We start from the raw sequence: 24,327 nt of genomic DNA on the forward strand, positions 1-24,327 counted from the left end.
AAATAACTAAGAAAAAAAAAATGTAAATGATTAAATGAGTGAATAGCATAATACATTTTTTTATTAAATACTTATGTGACATTTATAATTAGGAAATAAACAACAACAAAGGAAAGGTTATTTATCTACATATATATTTATAGAACTCAGTATAATTTTACTAAATAATACTACCGTGGGCCGCGGCTTTTCGTTTGTTATTCAGTTATGTCACACATTACTGACTAACTGGTACATTTAAGAGACAATCGAGTACGATAAACGTATTCGTATATATTCCTCGTATGCTTGCATCGTACTCTGTTTGTTTATTATCTCCCTATAAAAAGCGCAAGACGACCACAAAAGGCAATAATCATTTATTGCTTGACCGTCTCTTACATCTGTTTAATTCAATTTAAATTAATTTCCCCATAAATATGACTTCTTTCTTATTGATGCATTGTCTCGGAAACAATCGTTAATACATTGTATTATTCATAAGCTAATGGTTAGGTCATAATACCGTTAACGACATATCGTAGTCGTATCGTATAAACGGTCAATCAAACGTCAAAATAATGTCACCAAGGCGGTTTACCGCCGAATGAATATTTAATAATCTGTGTCACGATTAAATTGGCTTTCTGAGGCTTTCTGTGAATTTTATAAATCGTTTCCCGCCACTGTTCGATGTCACATTGAGTTTGACATTTATGGTGACATTTGATATAGATAATAAATTATAGATTAATTGATGTGTGAGTGATTGAGTAATTATTCTGATCTTATAAATCACTATTTGCTTGATAAGTCACATTATATTCTATACATAAATTAATCGTGTTTGATATTACTAATAATACGGTAATAATGACTGTTTCTGTTTGAATAGATTTTTAGATTGTAAGTGTATTCTTTGAAACTAAATAAATAGTTGTTTATAAACTTAAATGCTTTATTGTGAATAGTGCAAATTTCTACTCAAGTAGAGAGGTATAGCTGAAATTAAATTATCAATATTCGCTAAATATTAATATTATTAAAAACATATATCTAACAATTCTGTATAAAAATAAACCAAACAATTTTTCATTATAATATTTATAATTATAACTTCAACAACAAAGGTATCACGGTTACATAATGTATTTTTCCACAGATAAAAAACACCAAAGGATATTGATCCGTAATTGATATTTTCCGACGTACATTTTCTAAGCGACCGGTTGTTCTATCAAGGTCGATTTTCCAATACAACAGTTTTCATATTTCGTGATTTCTATTCACCTTCCTATTTTCAAGGTGAGGATTATCCGGTATTAGTATCTAAGTTTTTTATTGCATAACATAGGTTTGCAACGCAAAATGACTCAAGTGTATTGCAATGTGTTGTTTTTTTATATTCTTTTGTTTCATTATACAGGGTGTCCCACTTTCGGTGTACTAAGCGCAAAGGGACTTGTAGTTTTGCATACGCTGAGTACGTAAAAAATACTTATAAAATTCCAGACGCATTTTTTTTTCAAATAGAGGAGTTCTTAAAATTCCATGTGTACACCCCTAAAAAGCAACCCGCCCAACTTGGCCACCCGCACGTGAGCTATCGTTTAAGATTATGTTTTCATAGACAAAATGCTCACATTAGCAAAGCGATATATGCCGGTTGCGCGAAGCTAGAGAAGAATACATGGATTTTAAGGAAAAATTTGGCGAAAAATTTTTCACGTAATTTTGTTATTTGAGTATTTTTTACGTGATCAGTGTATGCAAAACTACAAGTCCCTTCGCGCTTAGTATACCGAAAGTGTGACACCCTGTATATGTAACAGTAGCAAGACTCAGATATTATTTCAAGTAAGATAAATAACTGTTATTAGTTTTACTTGACGCTGGAAAATAGTTATATGTAGGTACCTACTTACCTACCTATATTATACTAGCTTCCGCCCGCGGCTTCGCCCGCGTTTAAAAAAAAACCCGTTCATAGTTCCTGATCCCGTGGGATTTCCGAGATAAAACCTATCCAGGTTACCCTATATGTGTGCTAAATTTCATTGTGTTCGCTTCAGTAGTATTTGCGTGAAAGAGTAACAAACATACATACATAGGATAGGATAGGATATACCTAGAGTCGTACTCAGTAAGTCCCCAATTGAACAATAACCTCATTTCTTAAAGTCAATAATCGATAATATCGTCAATTAATATGAGAAGACAAAAAAAAATTTAGTTTTATTAATTTAAAATAGCAATTCTTTTATTAAGTCGTTTCACACTAATTAAGGCTTAATAACGGCAATTATCCAACAAATTGTGAATTAAGATATCAATCAATCGAGTTTATTGTTTAATTTTTTATTTATTTACATTTTTGTGTTACATTGTATATTTTATTTGACGTCTTGAATTTTTCTTGATATCAAAACTTACCTATTCAATACTGTTTAGTCAGTCGTTATTGAGAGACAGACATGCAAACTCAACCACTTATTAACGTAAAGCAATGTTTCCTATTCGGTTCCCGCTAAATTAAGTAAATCTGTCTGTCCCTATATATATTATTAGATCTTTAAAACTACTACTAAAAGATAGAGTGAATCTAGAGTCAGGTTTGAGGTTTAAGACGCGGGCAAAGCCGCAAGCGGATAGCTAGTGACATAGCTAGACCACATCGCCGCTTCCCATCAGGTGGGATCGTGGTCAAACGTCTGCCTATTTATTATAAAAAAAAAATCACTTTCTTATACTTACCTAAAGAAAATCGATCAGTGAAACAGATGTATATTGCAACTACCCTTACATCTACCCCATTCCCCACTAGGACATATTAAACCTGACTCTAGGATTATTAAATACACTTATGGGTGTAATGTCGGTCAAATTTCAACCCAATTTGCCAAACTATTAATTGATATAAATCTTAATTAAATATTGTTGATTTATTACATTACTTCAAATAAAATACAGGCCAGTTACACAGGCTAATTATTATTAATACTGAACTTAAGTAGACATAGTATTAAAAATGGAACCTTTTTAATCAAATTTGTATGCAAATAGACTATCGTCTATGCCATTTTTTACCAAGAGCAACGGCAAATGTTAATTATTTAGTAGTGAGTTAGATGTAGTAGTCTATATAGGTATTTACTGCGTCTTGATTATTTTAGATTCAAGTCTATTTCGTATTCCTTCTGATATATTGTAGGAATTTGCAATCATTTACTATTTATTAAAATATCAATAGTACCTAGGTACAAACTAAATCAATTTATACATCGCACACACAGACATGTATACATATGTCTGTGATCGCACACCTTCTCAATAAAACTTTGTCGCGAATCTAAAAACTGTTACATCGGAAAATACACAAAAATATAAAATAACATTTAATATAGGGAACTGTGACACGTCATAATTAGAGAGTCGAACCCGGGACCCTCGCGTCATACATCTGCTGGCCCGAAGCATTGCCGATAAAAAATATTCTAATATTTCTAATAACACAGCGAATGCCATCATTATAGATATTTTTAATTGTTACTTACAGTTTTTGAGGTTTTTCGAAGAAGCTACGCACGCGTGTTTGTAGGTACTGTCGTGTACGAAAGTGTTTAATATTTAATGTAAAAAGTATTTTTTTCGTTATTGTACTTAAATGATTTAATGAGTTTGACTTTAATTCTGAATGTACCCTGTAGGTACTTCATTTAAGTCGCATAAAATAGTCGTAAGATTCAACTGATGATTCTTGTACATATTTTTGTAAAGCGTTTATCATTGAGTTCAATAATTCAATAATAATTTCCAATAATTCTTATCTAGTTCTTATTAAAGCCTAGGTCTAACTTTTATAACAAAATAATTATATTGTTATTTCCTCTTATACTCTACTAGGTACTATTATTAGGTAATATACTATTTACTATACCTACTATTATTATTTATTACTATGGATATTATATTATGCGACAAAAGTCAAGTAGTTTTTATAAAAATAATTTCTATTTCTTCATCCTTATTCGTTATTAGGGTTATTGTTTCAAAAAATATAAAGTATTATTTCCTAACGACTTTTGTATCTAACTGTACATGGTCCTACTGCCTTAGCCCAGTTTAGCCCCAGGTTATCCTTACTACGAATCTTTATCTTTTATCTTTTTAAACCTGTCTTAGTTTTAGATGTGTCGTGTGATATAGTTTTTACCTCAATATGTAGACGCAGTTATAAATTTTTAATCTATCTTGAATCTAGATAAAGAAATACTTAGTTATTAATATAATTAAATCAATATTTTTAATAGCATAGTTCGTAGATAAATATTAAACTATGTTTTTGTGTGTCACGTTTTGACGACTATATTTATTTTAATAAAATTTTGACTTATAGATAGACGAGCAAGTAGGTACATATACCTATTCTTTTTTTAGTAAAGTATTAAGTACTTCGGTCCGCCCCGGCTTCGCCCGTGGTATATAATATTTACGTTTTCTCTACATAAGAACCATCCTCGTACTTCAAGGAATATAATAAAAAAAGAATTATCGAAATCGGTTCAGCCGTTCTCGAGTTATGCGCTTACCAACACATTTTGCGATTCATTTTTATATATAAGAAGATTAAGTAGGTACCTCTATTAGATACATATTCTTTTTATCTGGAATTGCCTTGTGATTTCTGACGTCATAGATATAAAATATACCTACCTAGTAGTAAGAAGTCTAATTGATAAAGGTTTCAGGCAAACAATGTACTCAATCATGAAGGTTACCCATCCAAGTGCTGACCGTGCGTAACTTCGCTTAACCGTAATCGCGAACAGAGATCACATTAAAGTGTTTTTGTGTAGGGTTAAATGTTTTTGGGTTAGGTTTTTATTATTTTTAAAGGCCCGTTTTATCTTAACATTTTCGGTAGGCGGGCGAGTGGGCGGTACTATTTCGACGCAAGCTAGTGATGTGCTGTGTTGTCGATGTTTTTTAATTTTGATTAATGGTATTGTGGAAAGTGTTGAGGTTTTGGGTAAATGGGATATTATAGAAATATAGATTAGTATGACAAGAACGGGTAAAACGCATTGAAGGTAAATTCTTTAAGTCTATATTTAGATCCTTGGTTCCCCTTCTATCAATGAAATACATTAACAGAATTAAGAAATGTTCAAGATTTAGTTTATTTTACAAATATATAGTTGAGAAGATTTGTATAATTTGCGATGTAAATATATAGGGAAATCGGAATAGTGATAGGTTTTATAGGTATGATTATGAATTCTTTAAACGCTTTGAATAAAAATATATGTTCATAACAACAAGCAATATAATTTAATCATAGTCACCAGTAAAATTATACATTTTACTATTCAATGATTTACTCATAAACATTTTTATAAAGGTCATCATTTGAATGGTTACAAACAAACACATTGAATAATTTATCTTCTTTATAATGAATTGCATTTTGAATGAATAATTCATTAAAATTTACTACATAATTTCAACTAATTAGATTTATAACATACGTTTTTATAACCGGTTGACACTTGAATGGATATAAATGCTGTATATACACGCGTTTTAATGTTAAATGAAAAAAACATCACGATTTTGTAATTGAATCTCATTAAACGAAGAATAGATTTTAAATAGGATGTTTTTTTCTGGGTGTAAATAAAAGTTCATATAATGGTAATATGTCTGTCACTAAAGTTGTAATGTTTAGCAAACAATTCAATTTATAACTTCCTTTCAACAACTTTATGATAACTTCTTAGCCAGACCTTTTTAAAATAAAGTCCAGCCTTCACCCGCCTTGAATCTTGATCCTCTATGTTTTTCTGCAAGTGTACATCTAATGTAATTTTATTTTGTGATCGAGTAGTAAATATACTGTAGGTAATTCATTTTCATTGCTGCACCACCTATTGTTTTCACCTCTTTCTTATAATTAAAAATCCTACCCATAGGTTGCCTGGTAGAAATCGCTTAGTAGCGATAAGGCCGCCTTTTTAGCTTTATAACATATTGTATGTTTCTTTTTTTACGTGTATTTACTTGGTGCTGAATAAAGTGTATTTATTTATTATTTATTTACGATAATCATTTAGCATTCAGCAGCAACGTATATTTCGATATTTTTATTGAATCTTAACTAGAGACAATCATAATACCTTCAATCTACTTACGAACATATAAAAATACTTTATTACTTACATTGTGTAAGATAAGTACTATTAAAAATATCGACAATTTGTACATCACTAGTGCGGGGGTGTGTCCGTACCTCAGGCCTCGCATTGTTTTGTCCGTCCGTCTGTCCGAGCGTCTTGATATGTATGTATGCATGGGAAACCATTTGGAAGTCTTAGATTGATTTATGTTCCATCCTCGTTTGATTAAAAATATCGATATATTTTATCGATAAAACTACATTAGGTACTTTGCGTAAAGCCGAATGTATGAAAAAATGTTAATTATAAAACTGAAAAAAAAAACTAATTTACGGTGTAGTCTCATTAAAGTCAGTAGACAGACAGCTTTTACAAACAATCTTACATTACAATGTATTGACATTTTATACATCGAGATGAACCTATAAAAAAGTGAGTTTCTAAGCTCGGTAAATGTATTGAAATCAAAAATGTCCCGTCAAAAAGATTAGCTCTTTATTTCAAAACTATTTCTTCTAGGGTAAATACCACAAATAACGCTCACTTGGTAATAAATTAAATTTTGTTTAAAGACGATACATCACTGTATACTGGTAGCGGATAAACACAGTTTTAGAGGGTGCAATTAATTGACTAAATTTATGACTCGACTCGTGTTTCAGATGATATCATGATATTTATTGATATTCATAGATGTTTGTTTGTATTGTAATGCAAAACTGATGGTCTATTTGTATATTCTTGTAGAAAATAATCTAAAATAAGTCAATTAATGTTGTAAGTACGAAACTTTAGTTAAATAAATAACAAAACCAATAAGTAATAAATGATGAAATGGTAATAAATTCCGAAAAGGTGAAGACAGAAAATATGGAAATCCTTCATAATTTCTAGTTTGAATTATTCGTAATCAATAAATTACCTCACTGTATGTATAAAAACCCTTATTCATAAAACACATTACAATTGTAAATAAAAATAAAACAATGTACCCTTGGATGTAAAGCCTGTCAGCTGTCAAATTGATTAGAAATACGCGCGTATTTGCCAATAAAGAACAAATACGGATGCAATAAAATTGAACCTTTAACGACTGTTTATTTCACGCACATTAAAACAATACTTTAAACATAAAAGTTTACGTTATAAAAATTCTAAATGTCAATTTCAAAATATATAATAAACAACCTCCTTGTAAAAAAAACTCAATGATCTGTGAAAGCCCTCCAAAATTTGAATATGGAATACGGTCAAGCGTCCTTCAACTTTCAAGTTATCGATATATTAATGTGCGTTAGTGTCGGTCTCTCGGGCGATCTGATATCGATAATTACTACTTACCACTGACTATTATCAAGTAGCGAGCGCCTTTCATATATTTTACGGTGCATTCGTATTTATATTGTGAATTTATTGCATCGTTTCGCTTGCACTGATTTATGGCGGATTCGTTTACATTACACATTTTGAGTTTCAATTCGTGTATTAGGGCCAATTGGATGTTTACGATTCGAGAATATGTAAAAAAAATTATTACAGTGATTTCTTTTTACATAAACGCATACATAATTGATAATATGTACATACTCTATTACAATAATATTATGAAGTTTTAATAGTATATAGTTAAACACAAAACAGTTATATAGTTTGATATTTAACAATCTATAAATTAAAATTATTTTGCATTTCAATTCGCAATAAACATTAGCGGTGCAATTTTTATTGGCCGGATGTTCGTGAATTTACCCTTATTTACAATGTTGCCTGATTAAAAATATTTACTATCTATAGAATTCAAATTTGTCGTAATAACTTTTCATGTTTTCCATATATCAAAATTTAAGTAATAAATACTTTCCATGACTTATGTTTTCATGTTTTCAATGTTATTATTCATTTAAATGTATGTGTTGACAGAAAAATGTGGTCTCTCCGACGACCCGGGTCTCCGAGTGAACGGGAAAGGCAAAAAGATGAGGAAACCAAGGACGATCTATTCTAGCCTACAACTGCAGCAGCTAAATAGAAGGTTCCAGAGAACTCAGTACCTCGCGCTGCCGGAGCGAGCGGAGTTGGCGGCAAGCTTGGGATTGACGCAGACACAGGTGAGTGGTAGATTTTGGTAGAATGTTGGTACATTTTTGTGGAATCGTGGTAGATTTTGGTAGGATGGTATAAATTTTTCTACTATCACTTGATTAACTAGCAATTTTTGTGACTTGTATGTTAAGACATGAGGTTTTTCTACCACAACGAGAACGATGAATACTTTTCGCGATTTATACTAAAACAGAGTGGTTACTATGACGTCTTAAAGCAGTATTATATCCGGTGTGGGAAAGTTATAAGGCTAGACAATCTATAAACTCGTAGCTTTGTCATTTTTCCACATTGTATTAAAATATTACTGCTTAAAGATGACATGCTACCCCCTTTTTCAATAACTAACGTATTGAAATCAATAATTATTATATGACTGAATAATATACGCAAGATTTGTTATAAGTTATGTAATAATTCATCTATATTAATGCATCCGTACATTTTATTCGCATACAGAATGACTGTTAATTTTATTTAACAGTAACAATAAGTAAGCTTTCCTTAACAACGTGACCAGAAATTTCAAACGTAAAAAAAACATAGACAACGCGGCTACATAGTAATTATGTCACAAAACTAATAATTAACTCTATGTAGCGTTCACTTGTTTTTTTTCTGTACTAACGTGGAAAATTAAACTTTATCTGGTTGTAATAAGATTTAAAATCGACTGTATATCTTGCTTACATGCAGTAGTACAGATTAGAGAGGTATAATTACAAGTTTTTGTTATCTGTGACAGTGCGGTTTCATAGTCGTAGTAGCTATTTACTTTTTTGTTGCTGCAATACTTTTGCGTTTTGGCGGTATATTGTTTGATGATAAATTCTTTTATTTTATTTGACAATTATATGAAATGCTTCAAGTTTACGTGACAAAAGGGGTAGAATTATGTTTAAAGTCAAGTTTAAATCACGTCAATATTTAAGAATATCTTCATAGTTATGACTTATGAAACTAAGAGCTGACATTTATTGACCAATTAGAAACTGTAGGTACCAACCTACATATTATAAGAATTAGTTGTCTTTCTCAAATATATAATAGGCCAATAATTACGTATCAAATTTACTTTTGTATAGAGTATAGACACAGTACAATCATTTCCTTATATCGAAAAAATTAATCAAAGACAATAAAAATCTTATAGCCAGCCAGTACTAATCCATAAAAAAAAAACAAAAAACTCATCTTCCCATAGACCACATTCCAATTTGTTATGACATCCATAGACATATAGAGTAGTTTTCAGCAGAGAGCGCGGCCGATCGTGGCCGATTGATTCGTCATGTGTCGCCGTGTAGAATGAATAATTCGTGTGATTCTTGTAGACTTTGTGACTTGTAGAGCGGACCTGGTATAAATATACGAACTTTTTTACTTAGTTTTACTTCATCTATGGATTTATTCTAAATCTTATATGATGATACTTTTTAAAATTAATAATAATATTGGCTCACAGGTGAATAAATTTTTCACTTAGATTTGATTAAAATTACAAGTACCTAGGCTTAAAATATGTATATAAAATGAAACGAATAGAGTTATGTTTTATGTTCGTTTGTATTAGCTCAATTTATTGGTCGTTATAGTAAACAGTTTGAAATATTATTAGTAATCAATTATAATGTTTAACTATAATAATGAAGTATAAAATATAATACTAAAACGGATAATACTTAATAAGCTTGTTACAATGTACATAAATATTTGCATAAAATTTAATAGCAATACATAAACTAGATCATATTCCGTTTTATTATTAGACCCTGATTTTAAATAAATAAATAATAAAAACTTTATTGACATAAAGAAATAGGTACAGCTTATATATGAATCCATAGGCTCCTGAATTAGTTAAGTACTGTGTCTCAGGAGCCAGTGGCTTCTCCCATTAATTTCTTAACAGTATACCTACGTTATATACAAAAGAAAAATGTATCAGTACTAAAAAATGATTTTCCTACTGTCCTGTCTATTTCTTTATACTTCAATCTTGAAGCATAAAAAGTAATCTCAAGATAATTTTATTATAATTTAATATTTCTCAGTTATTGTCTGAAGTCGTACGCCGCACTTTGATGAGCCCGCGTCGATATGATAGTGATGTATGTCGTAGAGAATAGTATCGATAAAAAATAAAAACTTTTTGCATGTGTTAAGTACCGAAATTTAGAATTTTGATGTTGATATGGCTCATTTTAATAAACTTGTTATGAAATACTTATCTATGTATGTATCGTCCTTTTAAAAATTGGGAGTTCAATGAAAATATTTTTCTTATAGTGTTTTGTATATTCGAGCAGTCAGACATTGTTAATTAAAGTGGTAACTACATCTAAATATAATTTAAAGTTTTAAACTTAGAAACACAACAATTTTAAATTGATTTAAAACGTAATGAAATCATAATAATTATTTAAATATACCAAAATAATTCAAAAATTTATGAAAACTATCGTATCGTAAACTTCGTAATAAAAACAACACTACCACAATTTCCTATTCCTCGATTCGATTCCTCATTAAACAAAAAATGGGATACACATCACCCTATCTCTTTCCCACATCCATCAATCCCATAACTATAAAACAGACTTTATACCATTGACAATATGGATATAATATTTCATAGAGTTTGTCTCTGGTACTGTTTATGATCTATTGTTCAAATGCAAACAGTTCTTAGTAATCTGTGGCAATAATGCAAAGGTCAAGCTGTTGCAACATTTTTTATTTTAAATTGTAACATTACAAATGTTACATTTCCCGGTTCTTTTTTCATATATCCAATTTGAAACTTTTTATCGTGTGAAGATTAATAAAATTCATAGGAACTTCACTTTTTTTATGACTTTTAAACACAACAAAACAACAATATTGATTTAATTGAACGCTCCATATTATATTTAATAATATAACACGTAGCCATAATATTATCTATACGTTCATAAAAAATGTCTATAGTCAGGGGGGGGTCTATTGACTATATAAATAATAAATTTAATATTTATAAATACGCTCCTTGCTAAGTAATAAAATGTAATAAATCTACTTTTACTATAAGCATTTTAACGATATTTAAAAGGAATATCTATATCTTTCTTATAATATAAAAATGAATCCCAAAATGTGTTGGTAAGCGCATAACTTGAGAACGGCTCAACCGATTTCGATAATTCTTTTTTTATAATATTCCTTGAAGTACGAGGATGGTTCTTATGTAGAGAAAACGTAAATATGTACCACGGGCGAAGCCGGGGCGGACCGCTAGTAATATATAAAACTCAAAGGTGACTGATATAGTGATCTATCAACGCACAGCCCAAACCACTGGACGTATCGGGCTGAAATTTGGCATGCAGGTAGATGTCATAACGTAGGCGTCCCCTAAGAAAGGATTTTAGAAAATTCATCCCCTAAAGGGGTAAAATAGGGGATGAAAACTTATACCATGATTTGTTATAAATTCCTATTCAACAATATAACAAACTCATTGTTTTTGTTACAATAATAAATGTGTCATTTTGTATTGTAATTATGATAAAATGGTCGATCTATTTGCGTAGTGAATAAATAAGAAATACGTTTAAAAACATAACATAAAGGCTTCATCCGCGGTCAAAAGCAATACTTCTATAATTTATGTGTTATTCAGATACATAAGCTGAAGCACTGAAAAGTATTATCAATAACCGTTCAGTGGTTTTCCTGTGAAAGAGTAACAAACATACATATCAACATCCTCACAAACTTTCACCTACTAATATTATCAATTCGGATGTTTGTGAGGATGGATGGGTGTATATGTATTATGTTTGTTACTAACGAAAAATGACGATGGCTTTGCATGAAAATTTACAGTAATATAGTGTATTATGTACCTAAATCAGAATAACATATGACCTATAGAAATAGGTACTTAGGTACCTAATTGATTTTCTCATGGGTTCGCGAGCGGGTGAAACCACGAGGTACAGCTAGTTTATAATATCAGTAAGATACAGGTGTGTTATTGCCTACATATAAATATATAAATATAATGCCACATACACAGGGTGCGTTACTAGAAATAAGTTAAGGCTCTCGGATTCGTCACAGAACCTCATTCCAATACGAATTAAGGAACGGTAGCTGTGTTCATCCATCATCATTTCGTTCTGACGTCCACCGATCAAATGAGCTTTTTTTTTGTTGACACTTGACTTCGCGGGCCGCTTTGTTGTCGCTTTTTTCTTTTTTTTCTTTATACTCTATAGCTTCGACGTTCCATTTTCGAAATGAGCGCGTCTTTTGACATTTCGATGTAGTACGCTAGAGGTATATGGGAAAACATACAATTACAATGCGTTAAAAGAGAATAAAAAAGATACGTTTTCACGAACAAAGGCTGTAAAAAAATACGTAGAGCACTGTCAGTGAGTCACAAAGCCGGACAAAAAGCATGCCACTTTAACAGAAGCCGATATTTTTTGTCTTAATTTTTTCAACAATTGTCTTTGAAGTGCTTCGTCATTCATTTTGACGAGCTGCCATTGGTCGAACGGTTGGTATTGACGGCCAATCAGGGACTCGATTTTGAAATTGGAAAGTCATCTTTCCTAACAGTGAAGATGACTTTGCACTATCTTTGCACCTTATGTATAAATGTACTTGTATTATAAAATAATGTGAAATATCCATTCGTTTTGTAGCTACCGCCTTTTAAGTAGAGCTATTATTTGCTTCTTTTATGCATTAAACATTTTTCTGTAACATATTTTATTCAATTCGAGAGAAACTTTAATAATCCATATTCCCAAAAGATAGAGATTTTTAGTCATACCACCTTATATTATAAACTAGCGGTCCGCCCCGGCTTCGCCCGTGGTACATATTTACGTTTTCTCTACATAAAAACCATCCTCGTACTTCAAGGAATATAATAAAAAAAGAATTATTGAAATCGGTTCAGCCGTTCTCGAGTTTATGCGCTTACCAACACATTTTGCGATTCATTTTTATATATAAGAAGATGGATACATAAGTACCTACATGAGCATAAAGAAAAACGCGTTAATGACGCAATATTCTCACTGAGATTACACAATAAATAATTAAATACAAAGCCCTATATATCAATCAACAAATAAAAAAATAAAAACGTCAAACAGCCCGCCATTCCTAATTCGAAATTGTTTTTTTACAAAACGTTCTATTTAATCTGTAACCCACTTCGACAGACAATAAACAAAAGGCGGCAAATTGGAAAATTGTTTTCAATTGTAAACAATTAACAACAAATTGGCGTAATTGTTATAAATACGATGTACGTTGACAGACAATTAGGATTTTGAAAATGGGTTACAGTTTTGTCCGAAAAGAATTTAAACTATCATTGCATTGGAAAAAAGCATTTGATCATATATTTCCATGATGTTTCAAAATATTAATATTTCATGCTCAAAAGCTTTTTAAACCAACAATGCTTTAACATCTATTATTAATTTTAAACATAATTAAAAACACAATATCGCTTAGATAATGCGTATCTATTATTTACATAGAACATGAATAAGTTTACATTATACAAAAAAAAAACAATAACACATAGTTCCATATAGTTCATTCATATCACGCACATAAAAACCCGCCAAAACATTGACAGTTATACTTTTTTAATCATCTATGTCATAGACAATAAAAAAAAGTATTTAATGGAAAGTTTTTATTGCGTAATTATTTCCAAGGAGAACGTTACTCACGGCATATAGCGAAGAGAAAAAACCAAATGAAACACATGTATGCTGAATATATGCAAATGTAATGCATAAATGTAAGAAATGCGCTGTTTCTATGAATCGCAAGGAATTCAAGAGATTTAATATTGATTATGAGATAAGTTGCACGAGTATGTTTTTTGTTGTCTATGGAAATGAAAAGTTGTGTGTTATTAATTATATTTTATAGTGGGGTACGGGGTGTAGATATTGTGAAGGTAAAAAGGTTTTAGGACAGATTTTCTTCGCTTTGTGATGAAAAGTTATAATGTATTGTATGTATGTATGCTTAAATTTTAACAGTAGTTTAGTGACTTATAGTAAGTATGGTAAATTATAGTCAACTTAAATATGCGTAGATATATAGGTATTTTTACAATAGGTATATTTTATTATTTACAATTTAAATTCAAATATTTATTTATTCAACTAAACTTTTTTGAGCGCTTTTAATGAAATAAAATAAAATAATTTTATTTGTCATTGTAATTTGATACATATTTTAATACCAATGTTTTTCATTTTACCTGTAGATAATCATTAAATTCCGAATAAATCCGAATGAATAGTCAATTGTAGGTATTTGAAGTACATACCTATTTAAGTATGAACCACACTACTGAAGTTATGAGTAACTTGTATGTAACTTTAAAACTTTACCTAACTTAGCTCGAAGTGCATTATAACTTTAAACTAAGTAACTTATAAACTATAGTTAATTGGTGTTAATTACTTTACAAAGTAGGTTTATAAATTTTAACCGAGTTTGGAAAGTTTTATGAATGAACTTACCTGAAAATTATTTTGAATATAGGTACGACTGTTTCAACTAGTTTTAGGCTAATTTTTACTACCTAGTGCTTTCTCATAGATAGTCTAAAAAAGTTTCATCTATTGCACGCCTCTTAAGCGAAGCGTTGAGGTGGGTACTACAGACTACTGTCACTTCGCGCAAAACATCTGATTTTTCAAACTTAAAATGTCTTTATGTATCATACATTGCACTTGTAAGATAATACATACACACACATATTAAGAAAAAACACTATTTTTAACGTTCATGATATTTTTGATGTCATTTTTGTTATTTAAACTAGTTAAAAAACAGTTTAAAAAAGTTCTGTCTTGGACGTCCGTGTGTCTGTATGTGCGGATCCTTTTTCTTGTTAACACGATAGCGACCGAAATACTTTACTAATCGAGTCTTTTTTTTTCTCTTACGCTTGAGTATGCTCAGGAATAGAACCCTTTCATTTTTCAGGGTCTGATTCGATGTGGTTTAATTGTTATTAAATAAACAAAAATAATCTATTCTATACATATAATAAAATCGTAGGAAAGTCAAAACTGTACATTGAATATTTTTTTAAAAGAATACATAATCCATGATCTATAATCGATATAGAAGCCAAAAATATAGTTTTTAGAATTTTTGTCTGTTTGTCTGTTTGTCTGTTTGTCTGTTTGTCTGTATGTTTGTCCGAGCTAATCTCGAAAAGTACTGCATAGATTGACTTCAAATTTTGCATGAATATTACTAACAGGTCGTGTGAGGTTTTTTTAAACATATTATCATGCTATCACCTCCGGGGGAGGAGCTGTGAACCTTTACTTTTCTTACGTATTCCGTGTACTACGACAGCGTACAATCTAAAGACTCATGTTTAAATGTTGTTTTTGAGTAAGCCATGCTATTATCTAGCTTTACACTATAAAAACTACGTCATTTACGTAATTTGGGCAGAGAAACTGTTTAATGAATCTTAGTACTATAAAGACAAATTTGATTCAGCGCCATCTATGAGATTTCGTAAAAATCAAATCAATTTACATGTTAACACTACTGAACACAATGTTAAAAATTAATAATTTAAATATAATTATGTTATTTATTTATTTAACTCTTTAACCCATAATAAATCTTCCCTTCCCTATAAGGTGCGCTTATATAATTCGTGTGAATATACTACATTTTTAAAAGTGAGGGTAGATGTATATTATTTTAAGTCAAACTAGACACCATTACAGTTAATCTAATATTGATTGTGTTCATTGGTTATATTTTTAAAAATCTTCGTGTTTTAATAATTCGATCACGAGGCGGGACTCTAATACAAAAAGGTTAGTTCGTTGATAATTATTATTCCTTCATCATTTACATGTTGTTAGTAATAATATACTTTGACTGTTAATACTTTTGTTCAGTATTTATCTGTATGATTATTGCTTGGTAATTAATATATTTTCATGTCGTATACCTAATTATAAACATAAGTGTGATGTGAAACTAGCTGGATTTATTTTTACACACTCACAGTCTTATATTTTGTGTTAATGTTAAAATAGTATTAATAGTGTAAATCATAATATTTTTTCAAAGTTAAAAATATTTCCTTTTTTCTGATGGTGTTGCCATCGCATTAAACCGCGCTGTCGTTTCGTTCACAAAAAGTCATGTTATTAGGACCGAATATGTAGCCGCCTCAACTTACGGAAACGAGAGTAACCTGCGTTGTCTGTTAGTTATTGTATAGTCGAATTTAACGTTACATGGAAATTGGAATCTAAATATATGTATACCTTATATTAAATCTGTAGAGGTCAATTCTGCACATGAAATATATTTCCTAAATAACTATCACGAGGTGATTAGAGATCGACATCGACGTCAAAAATGTTTGTCCGTCTGTCTGTCTGTATAACCGTTATAGAAACAAAAACTACTCGACGGATTTAAACGAAACTTGGTACAATTATTTTTCATATTCGTGAGCAGAGCAGCAACTCCATTTTTAAGCTTTCGTCGCGTGTGCGTTCTTAATGCGTGTATCTTAATGGTTAAAGCTACACAGAAATCAAGTATGAAAGAAATGTTCTCCATATTATATAAAAAATATCTCCCGACATCATAAATGTCTATCTTTTATGGTTGAGCTTAGGAGTTCAAAGCTTTCTGATTATATTTGTCTACTAGCTGTCCCCGCGACTTCGTTCGCGTGGAATAGTGACTATGGGACCTATGACCATGGGCTCACGGTGGGGCAACAATAAAAAATCATTTTTATTTTCATGCTCCCACTCCCGCGCCCACTCGCACTCCCACGCCATATGCCACGTTCAGTCCCAATCCCACGCCCACGCCCACTCCCCTTCACAATTAGTACCTACCAGATCAAAGCCAGGGTAAGCGCCCCACCCAGCCCCACCGTGACTACGCCCATGCTGAATTACTACTTAACATACAATTATTGAGTAAATACGTACAACCATACTGTACTGTTGTACTACCATAAATAATTAAAAGAATTGTTATTAAAATTTCTTACTAAACTGAGCTAAAAAACTTACGTACCAAATTATTAAAGAAAATCAAGAAATGAAATGCCTAACCTATACCAAATAGTTACTACATATTGTAATTAAAAATTATGATTAGTATATAATATCGAAAATCAAAAAAGAAATGCCTAACTAATTCTACGTAAAATTTCTTTTAAATTATGTCATATTATTTTTTAGGAACCAGGGGGGGGGAGAGGAGCAAATTCTATTTCCTTCCTTTCTTAAACGGATGTTTTTAATAATCTATGGTGTAGCCAGTAGCCACTGATCAGCTTAATCGATACTCAGTTTTTATCAAATCCAGAAACAAATCCAAATTAGATCTTTCCTGTCTCACGCACGTAACTAAAGGCTGAAGAGAGAGAGAGCACGTAACTAAACCGTTTAGACGAAGAAAAGTGTATAGAAAAAGGAATAAATAATTTCATAAACTTCCCGACGATCTTTAAAAATAAATTATAACTTTCATTTTTTTCATTCCCACTTTTACCCCTATGTAGGTATAATAAGTGGATGAACCAATTTTGATACACTTTATCTAAGAACCAGCGTCGGAAAATATTCTGCCTAACAAAAAAAACCGCATCTAATTCGGTTTACCTGTTAGCCAGCTACGGTGCCATAGACAGACACACACACACACACAGAAATACATAGCGGTCAAACACATAGGTAACACCAGTCTTTTTGCGTCGGGGGTTAAAAATATAATACGACATAATTTAAAGGACATTTTATGTGGAAAATTTACCTATACACCAGGGTAGATAATTTTTGAAACAAAAAAAAATCGCAGTAGGATGAAACCCATTAGAAAAGGATATGATAAAAATGTAAGGAAAAATAAATTACGGTCAATCGGAGTTCGGGAAGTGGGAGGGGGGGAGCTTTTAAGAGAAAAAAATGGTTTCTCTCGATTTCTCGATAATAATAACACCTGCTAATTTTTTTCTACATATTTTAATTGTACAGACATCACTTTTCCACAATTTTATTATATGTATTGATGATGATGATTGAGATTATAACACTCTTAGTCCATTTTAACTTAATTTTTATTCACCCGCATCAGTGCCACCTAAAAAATCTTTATATATCGAAATTCGAGCAAAGTTAAGAAAATGAGAAATAAGAGTTCTCAAGGATCTTTAGAGATAAGAGGCTTACTATTGACCGAAAACAACATGTGTTATGCCGAACCTGAAACCGCTTCACAACGAGAATTGCGGCTCACAGCTGACCGCGAACGGCATGTACTATCCTGTGAGACCGAAACCTTCACTGAGAGGAGGGTATATATAACGTCTCACAGCTGATCGCAAATGGCATATTGTACTATCCCGTGAGACCGAAACCCTCACTGAGAGGGAATTACGTCTCACAGCTGATCATGATCGTCATATTTTATCTCGAGAATTCTGAAACTTTTACTCAATATGAAGACCGTTTGACAAATAATAGGGTGCACCATAATATTATTCGATCTCTCGAAGATGAACATGAGCATAAACTAGAGTAGGGACGCGAATATTACCATTATTTGAGACAAGAAAGATTAATAAGTTTGTTTAATGAAAGATTAAGAATTGAAACTATTGGTCTCTTTAAACGGACGAATAGCGAGAGGCCCGTCTTACTGCAGACAGATTTCGACATAGTCTTAATGACTTAGAGGTAAACATAGAAGATCAATCTACAAATTCGGTGGTGTGGTCCGACAAAATAATATAAAAGTGGGTTTGCTTATAACCTCACAATTGATTACAGATCATCTTCTGTATAGGCGATATTAACGTAGTATGTTCTTTTTGTAATGCTTTAAAGTGGAGTAAGGAGTCGGCTTTCGTTTGAAGATACGCCGGAACCTTTGAAATCACTACTTTTAAGTTTAAGAGGAACATGTGCAATCTAAACAGTTCTTAGACAATATTAGCTCTTATAGTATTGCGTTTTAAATGATCCTTTGGTGCTCAACAATTATCAGATGCTCCTATCATTCTTACTTTTAAGATACAAGGTCAAGTTTATCATTTGATAGGATCCCTTTTGCCTGAAGGCCAACCTAAGTTTCTTTAAATATATTTTGTATTCGACTACGACGAATAATCGAATACAAGAAATCAATATTTCTCGAATTTAAAACTGAACTCATTTCACAATTTTAGAACATGTTAATTCATCAGGTTAATCCGTATATATGCGTTTTAAATCGACATTAGAAGCTTTTCCTCAAGATGGTGATATTAATATAAAATTGGTATAAATGCCGATAGACGGAAGTCTATCAGCACTCAGGAATTCCCTGAGCGTGTTATAACGCCCAGGCCACAGTATTACAATTTTTCCTACAGTAGGGCGACGAATGTATTTTCGCATAGCAACGGAGGGGAACTCGTGGGGGGTAAAGTGACGCGGGCCACGTACCACAAACATGTTTAGTTTGTGGTACCGAGCGCGAAAGAAAGTCATCGTGTTTTAGTAAAGTTACTATGTAAACTAACGTAATTTATTACTTAGGTACATATTCTATAATGGTGCGCTCAAACTGTTAATCTACATTTAATTTAGATTATTATTTTAATTACTAAGAAATGTAGAATTTAAATCACATTCATTCATGTTTTCCTCAGATATTCGATGTCTATGATTTTCGATGATTTTAAGATTTTCTTATCAGAGTATTCAATTTTAATGTAGTTAAATTTTATAAGAGACAATTAAGAACATTCAAAAATAAAGTGACACGTATTTTTTTTAAACGACGAATGACGAAAAACGACCGAATCGCGGACGAAGTCGCGGGCAACAGCTAGTAATTAATAAATAATTATTAAAAAAAAATTATGAGGCGTGCACTTTTGGATTTTCCAAATTATACTAATATTATAAAGCTGAAGAGTTTGTTTGTTTGTTTGAACGCGCTAATCTCGGGAACTACTGGTCCGATTTGAAAAATTCTTTCGGTGTTAGATAGCTCATTTATCGAGGAAGGCTATAGGCTATAATATAATATCATCACGCTACGATCAACAGGAGAGGAGCCACGGGGGTGAAACCGCGCGGAGCAGCTAGTAATGATACCTAATATAGGAAAAAAAACTTCTAAAACGGCATATTTTTTTATGTTTATGTGGCATTTTGTGGTTACCTCTTTATTTTAACATTTTCAATAGGTAAGCTTTTCATCTTGAAGTTATTCCTGCACAACTTCCTCCGACCTTGTCCCATAATAGCGATCTCTTCCAGGCAACTATATACACATAAAGGAAGTAGCTTTAGCCATAACATCTTTCTCCATTTAAACGGGTTAAATAACGAGAAGATCGCGTTTTAAAGCCGTTATTAATACGATACAATCTATTGACCTTTTTTTTAATAGCTAGGCTCGCCCCCCGGCTCCGCCCGCATGTTTTCATATGAAGCCCTTATTACGAGGAATACGTTGATTACATTTTACGCGTGACTTCTCTTTGGAATTGTTAGCCAAAGTTTGATATTAGATATTGCTTTTTAATACTTTCTAGGTTATGGTTATTATTATGGATAGAGTATAAAAAATCTAGAACTTAGGTACATCTACACTAATATTATAAAGAGGAAAACTTTGTTTGATTGTAATGAATAGGCTCATAAACTACTGGACCGATTTTAAACATTCTTTCACCATTCGAAAGCTACATTATCCACGAGTAATATAGGCTATATATCATCATGCTAAGGCCAACAGGAGCGGAGTAATGCGGGTGAAACCGCGTGGCACAGCTAGTAGGTAATATAAGAGTGTATAATGCGGATTTATCGTAAGCAAGTCATCGCCGTACTATAGATATACCCTTTATCCCTTAAGGGTACAAATACTATTTATGACCTTTTTGCAGACCTATTGAATGTACATACCTACAAAAAAAACTTACATAAATATCGGTCAATCTGTTTGGAAGAAGTTACAAGCACTATGACACGAGAATTCTATCAATCTAAAACCTCATTTACTTAGACCTTATTTGTTTAAATAAAAATAAATAATTCTAATCTTAATCTTCCGTATCTTCTTATCTACGGAACCCTAAAATGTTCACCACTTGTAAGAGGAAGGTGGAGAGCCAAGGACACAGGCCATTGTATGGTAATATCTAGATAACGTAGGGTGACCACACTAGTGTAGTAATGGGACTAATCGGGAATTGGTGACCGCTTTTTTGTGTTGTTAGTGGATAATTTATTTTTAGAAGTTTGATTTATATCAAATGGGATGGTTTGTATTGGTAATTTGTTTATTATTTTCAAAATTACGTTAGAAAGAAGGAAATAAGTTAAGTATCATAAAATATAGTTATCTAAATATAGAAAGAATGACATTATTTATTTTAACATTTTAAGAATTTCAAATTTGTATTGTGTTAAAATATAAAGGAGTACTGAAAGTACTAAGTTCATACTTATTAAAATTATCCGAATTACGTCAATTTTTTTAACATTTCTATTAAAAATAGCTTTTCATAATGGACCCATGGTACTATTTATGCAAACATCAGTTTCGAAATCACAACAATATCTCACTTTCTGAGTTCTGACCCAATACTTTCGAGATTATTCAAAACCTCGTTATACAAAGCAATTTATAATTTAATCAGTCCATATTTACATGAACGTTGATGCAACCTACACGTTTCGCTGCATGATTTAGTAGGTAGATACATTGTAAAAAATGGCTGACTCGGTGCCAAGGGAAAACTTTAGTTCTAATACAATCGTTGGATTATACGAATTTAATCATTTTCTTTGTAATAAAACATTCTGCTAAACCTAAAAATATTTTAGAATGCACGTTTGTTACCTATTCTTTCACAAAAACGGCGTATTCTCTGGATGATAGTCATCCATGACAAAATATGGTTTAACTGTCCATCCCTGTAATGTATATGCAAAGCCACGGAAAACTTATAAAACGATTTAACTATAGACAAATTATCAAGTCATCTTATAATATTTTCATGGCCAATAATGATCAAATCCTTCTATGACAGTCAAGATACCTCCACACATCTTTCTTAAATAGTCGAAACAACTGTATAAATCACGTTTAAAACCCGTTTAAAGTCTTTTCTAAATTATAAGACATTGAACTAACATTACAATCATCTAACTGCACAATTTCTCAAATTCCGCACCTGATGCGATGCCACGAATTGATAGCAACTGTTTTGACGCGTTTGCAGCGAAGCGTTGCGTGTTTTTTGTCCATTTCCTGCTGTCACAATTATGACGTGCTTGCAACAAAGACATTGTCTTGTAATTCTGTTCGTGCCCTTGAAGGTACTGTTAGTGAACCGATCTCTTATAATCCAGAAATATCTACCCTTGAAGCCGTAGAGAAGTGACCCTTGTACTTCTGCTTTCTGATGTGTTGCATTGTGTGTATGTGCATTGGATTGCTGCATTGGATCTTGACACTATGGCAAAGACCAAGGAAATTTATAATCGACTGCTCGATTTTATAATCTGCGTTATCTGCCCTTAGACGTTAAAAAACTGTTAATAAACCCCTAATTTCTAAACTCTGTGTCTGAAAATAACATGAGATCATGTGTATTGGAATTGGGCTGGATTGGGATAATATCGTTCATAGTTTAGTATAGTATACCTAGTAGTCCTATAGTTTAGTGCAGTTATTTCTATTTTATTTTTGATATTTTTATAACTTCTAATATTTAAAGTATTTTACCCGCAGTAATTATGACTGCCTTCAACTATATCTACCTTTCCACTAATATTCAAAAAATCAATTCAGCAGCTTTGACGGTTTTGGCAGAACTGACGAATAATTTTTTACATCGGTAATTACTTTTTTACTTATTTTAAACAAGATCAGCAGTCAATTTTATTTTTATGAGTCACTTACTAACAAGTACATATTGATAAGATCGACGTTAAATAATTATATTCCACTTTATAATACAACAAATAACTCAGAATCTATGATTTATCTATTGTACATGTATTATAATATTTTATGTGTGTATCACGCGGCTCAGTGTATCTTGTAAGTCAAGTTGGATCTAGATGCATGTCATTATTTAAACGGGGTAAGGTCAGCAGAGAGATAGCATTTTCACGTTTATTTGTCACTTTTGACAGTATGTGAGTTGAATGAAGAAGCTATTTCAGCTATGTTATCAGGTAGATAAGGTTGGCTATGCATCATTTACTAAGATTGAACTGTATGTATCAAATTATTACCAGATTACTATCAGTGGTAATGTAGTGATTAATTATTAGTGATTAATTTATTTTATTTATTTAACTCTTTAATAGTTGTATACACATAGAACAGAGTACAACTATTTTGGCGGCCTTATCACTTAATAGTGATCTCTTCCAGGCAACCACGGTAAAAGGTAAACAAGCAAAATGATCACTAATTGGCGGGACGAGAACAGAAAAAGAATAATTAATAGCAAGAAAACAAAAAATAATAATATATATCTACCATAAATAATACATGTCCATATACAATATCACATATACTATACATATACATACACAATATATAAAAATTAATATTTTTCATGTAATTAATAGTTACTAGAAAAATAAATGGTGTTATTATATCGTCTATTTTATGAGGAGGTAAGCAGAGGTTGTCATTTAGGTAGTACATAATATTATTTCTTAGCAGTTCTGTTTCCTTTGTTTTTTTATTTGTTTTTTTCAGCATCACGTACGAGAGTCTAGAAAAGTGAAAAATTTATTTTTAATTAATCTAAATTAAGAACTTGGATCTATGTTTTGTATTTCGCCCTTTCCTCTTATAAAAATGAACTATCTTTTTTGTATAAAGTATTAGTTGATTTTATAACTTTGAACTATACGTAATAAAAACGGAAATTAATCAGCAAATGACATATTTGCCATCCGTACCCGTGATTTCATAGTGTGCGTAAGCCGCTCTATGTGTGCTTCCT

General features: G+C 31.4%; 1 protein-coding gene across 3 annotated transcripts in view; it reads left to right on the forward strand.

The window, feature by feature from the left end:
* Dll (homeotic protein distal-less) overlaps positions 1 to 24,327 on the forward strand; it is a 99,862-nt gene that overhangs the window by 17,882 nt on the left and 57,653 nt on the right. For all 3 annotated transcript variants that reach the window (XM_090117611.1, XM_090117613.1, XM_090117612.1), the window contains exon 3: positions 8,076 to 8,263. In XM_090117611.1, the coding sequence (XP_089973737.1) occupies positions 8,076 to 8,263 (188 nt within the window). The remainder of the gene's footprint in view (positions 1 to 8,075; positions 8,264 to 24,327) is intronic.

The sequence above is a fragment of the Colias eurytheme genome, chromosome 28, assembly GCF_061535395.1.
Source record: "Colias eurytheme isolate Ceu_HAF_F1 chromosome 28, ilColEury1 Martin Lab GWU primary, whole genome shotgun sequence".
Taxonomy (NCBI): Eukaryota; Metazoa; Arthropoda; class Insecta; order Lepidoptera; family Pieridae; genus Colias; species Colias eurytheme.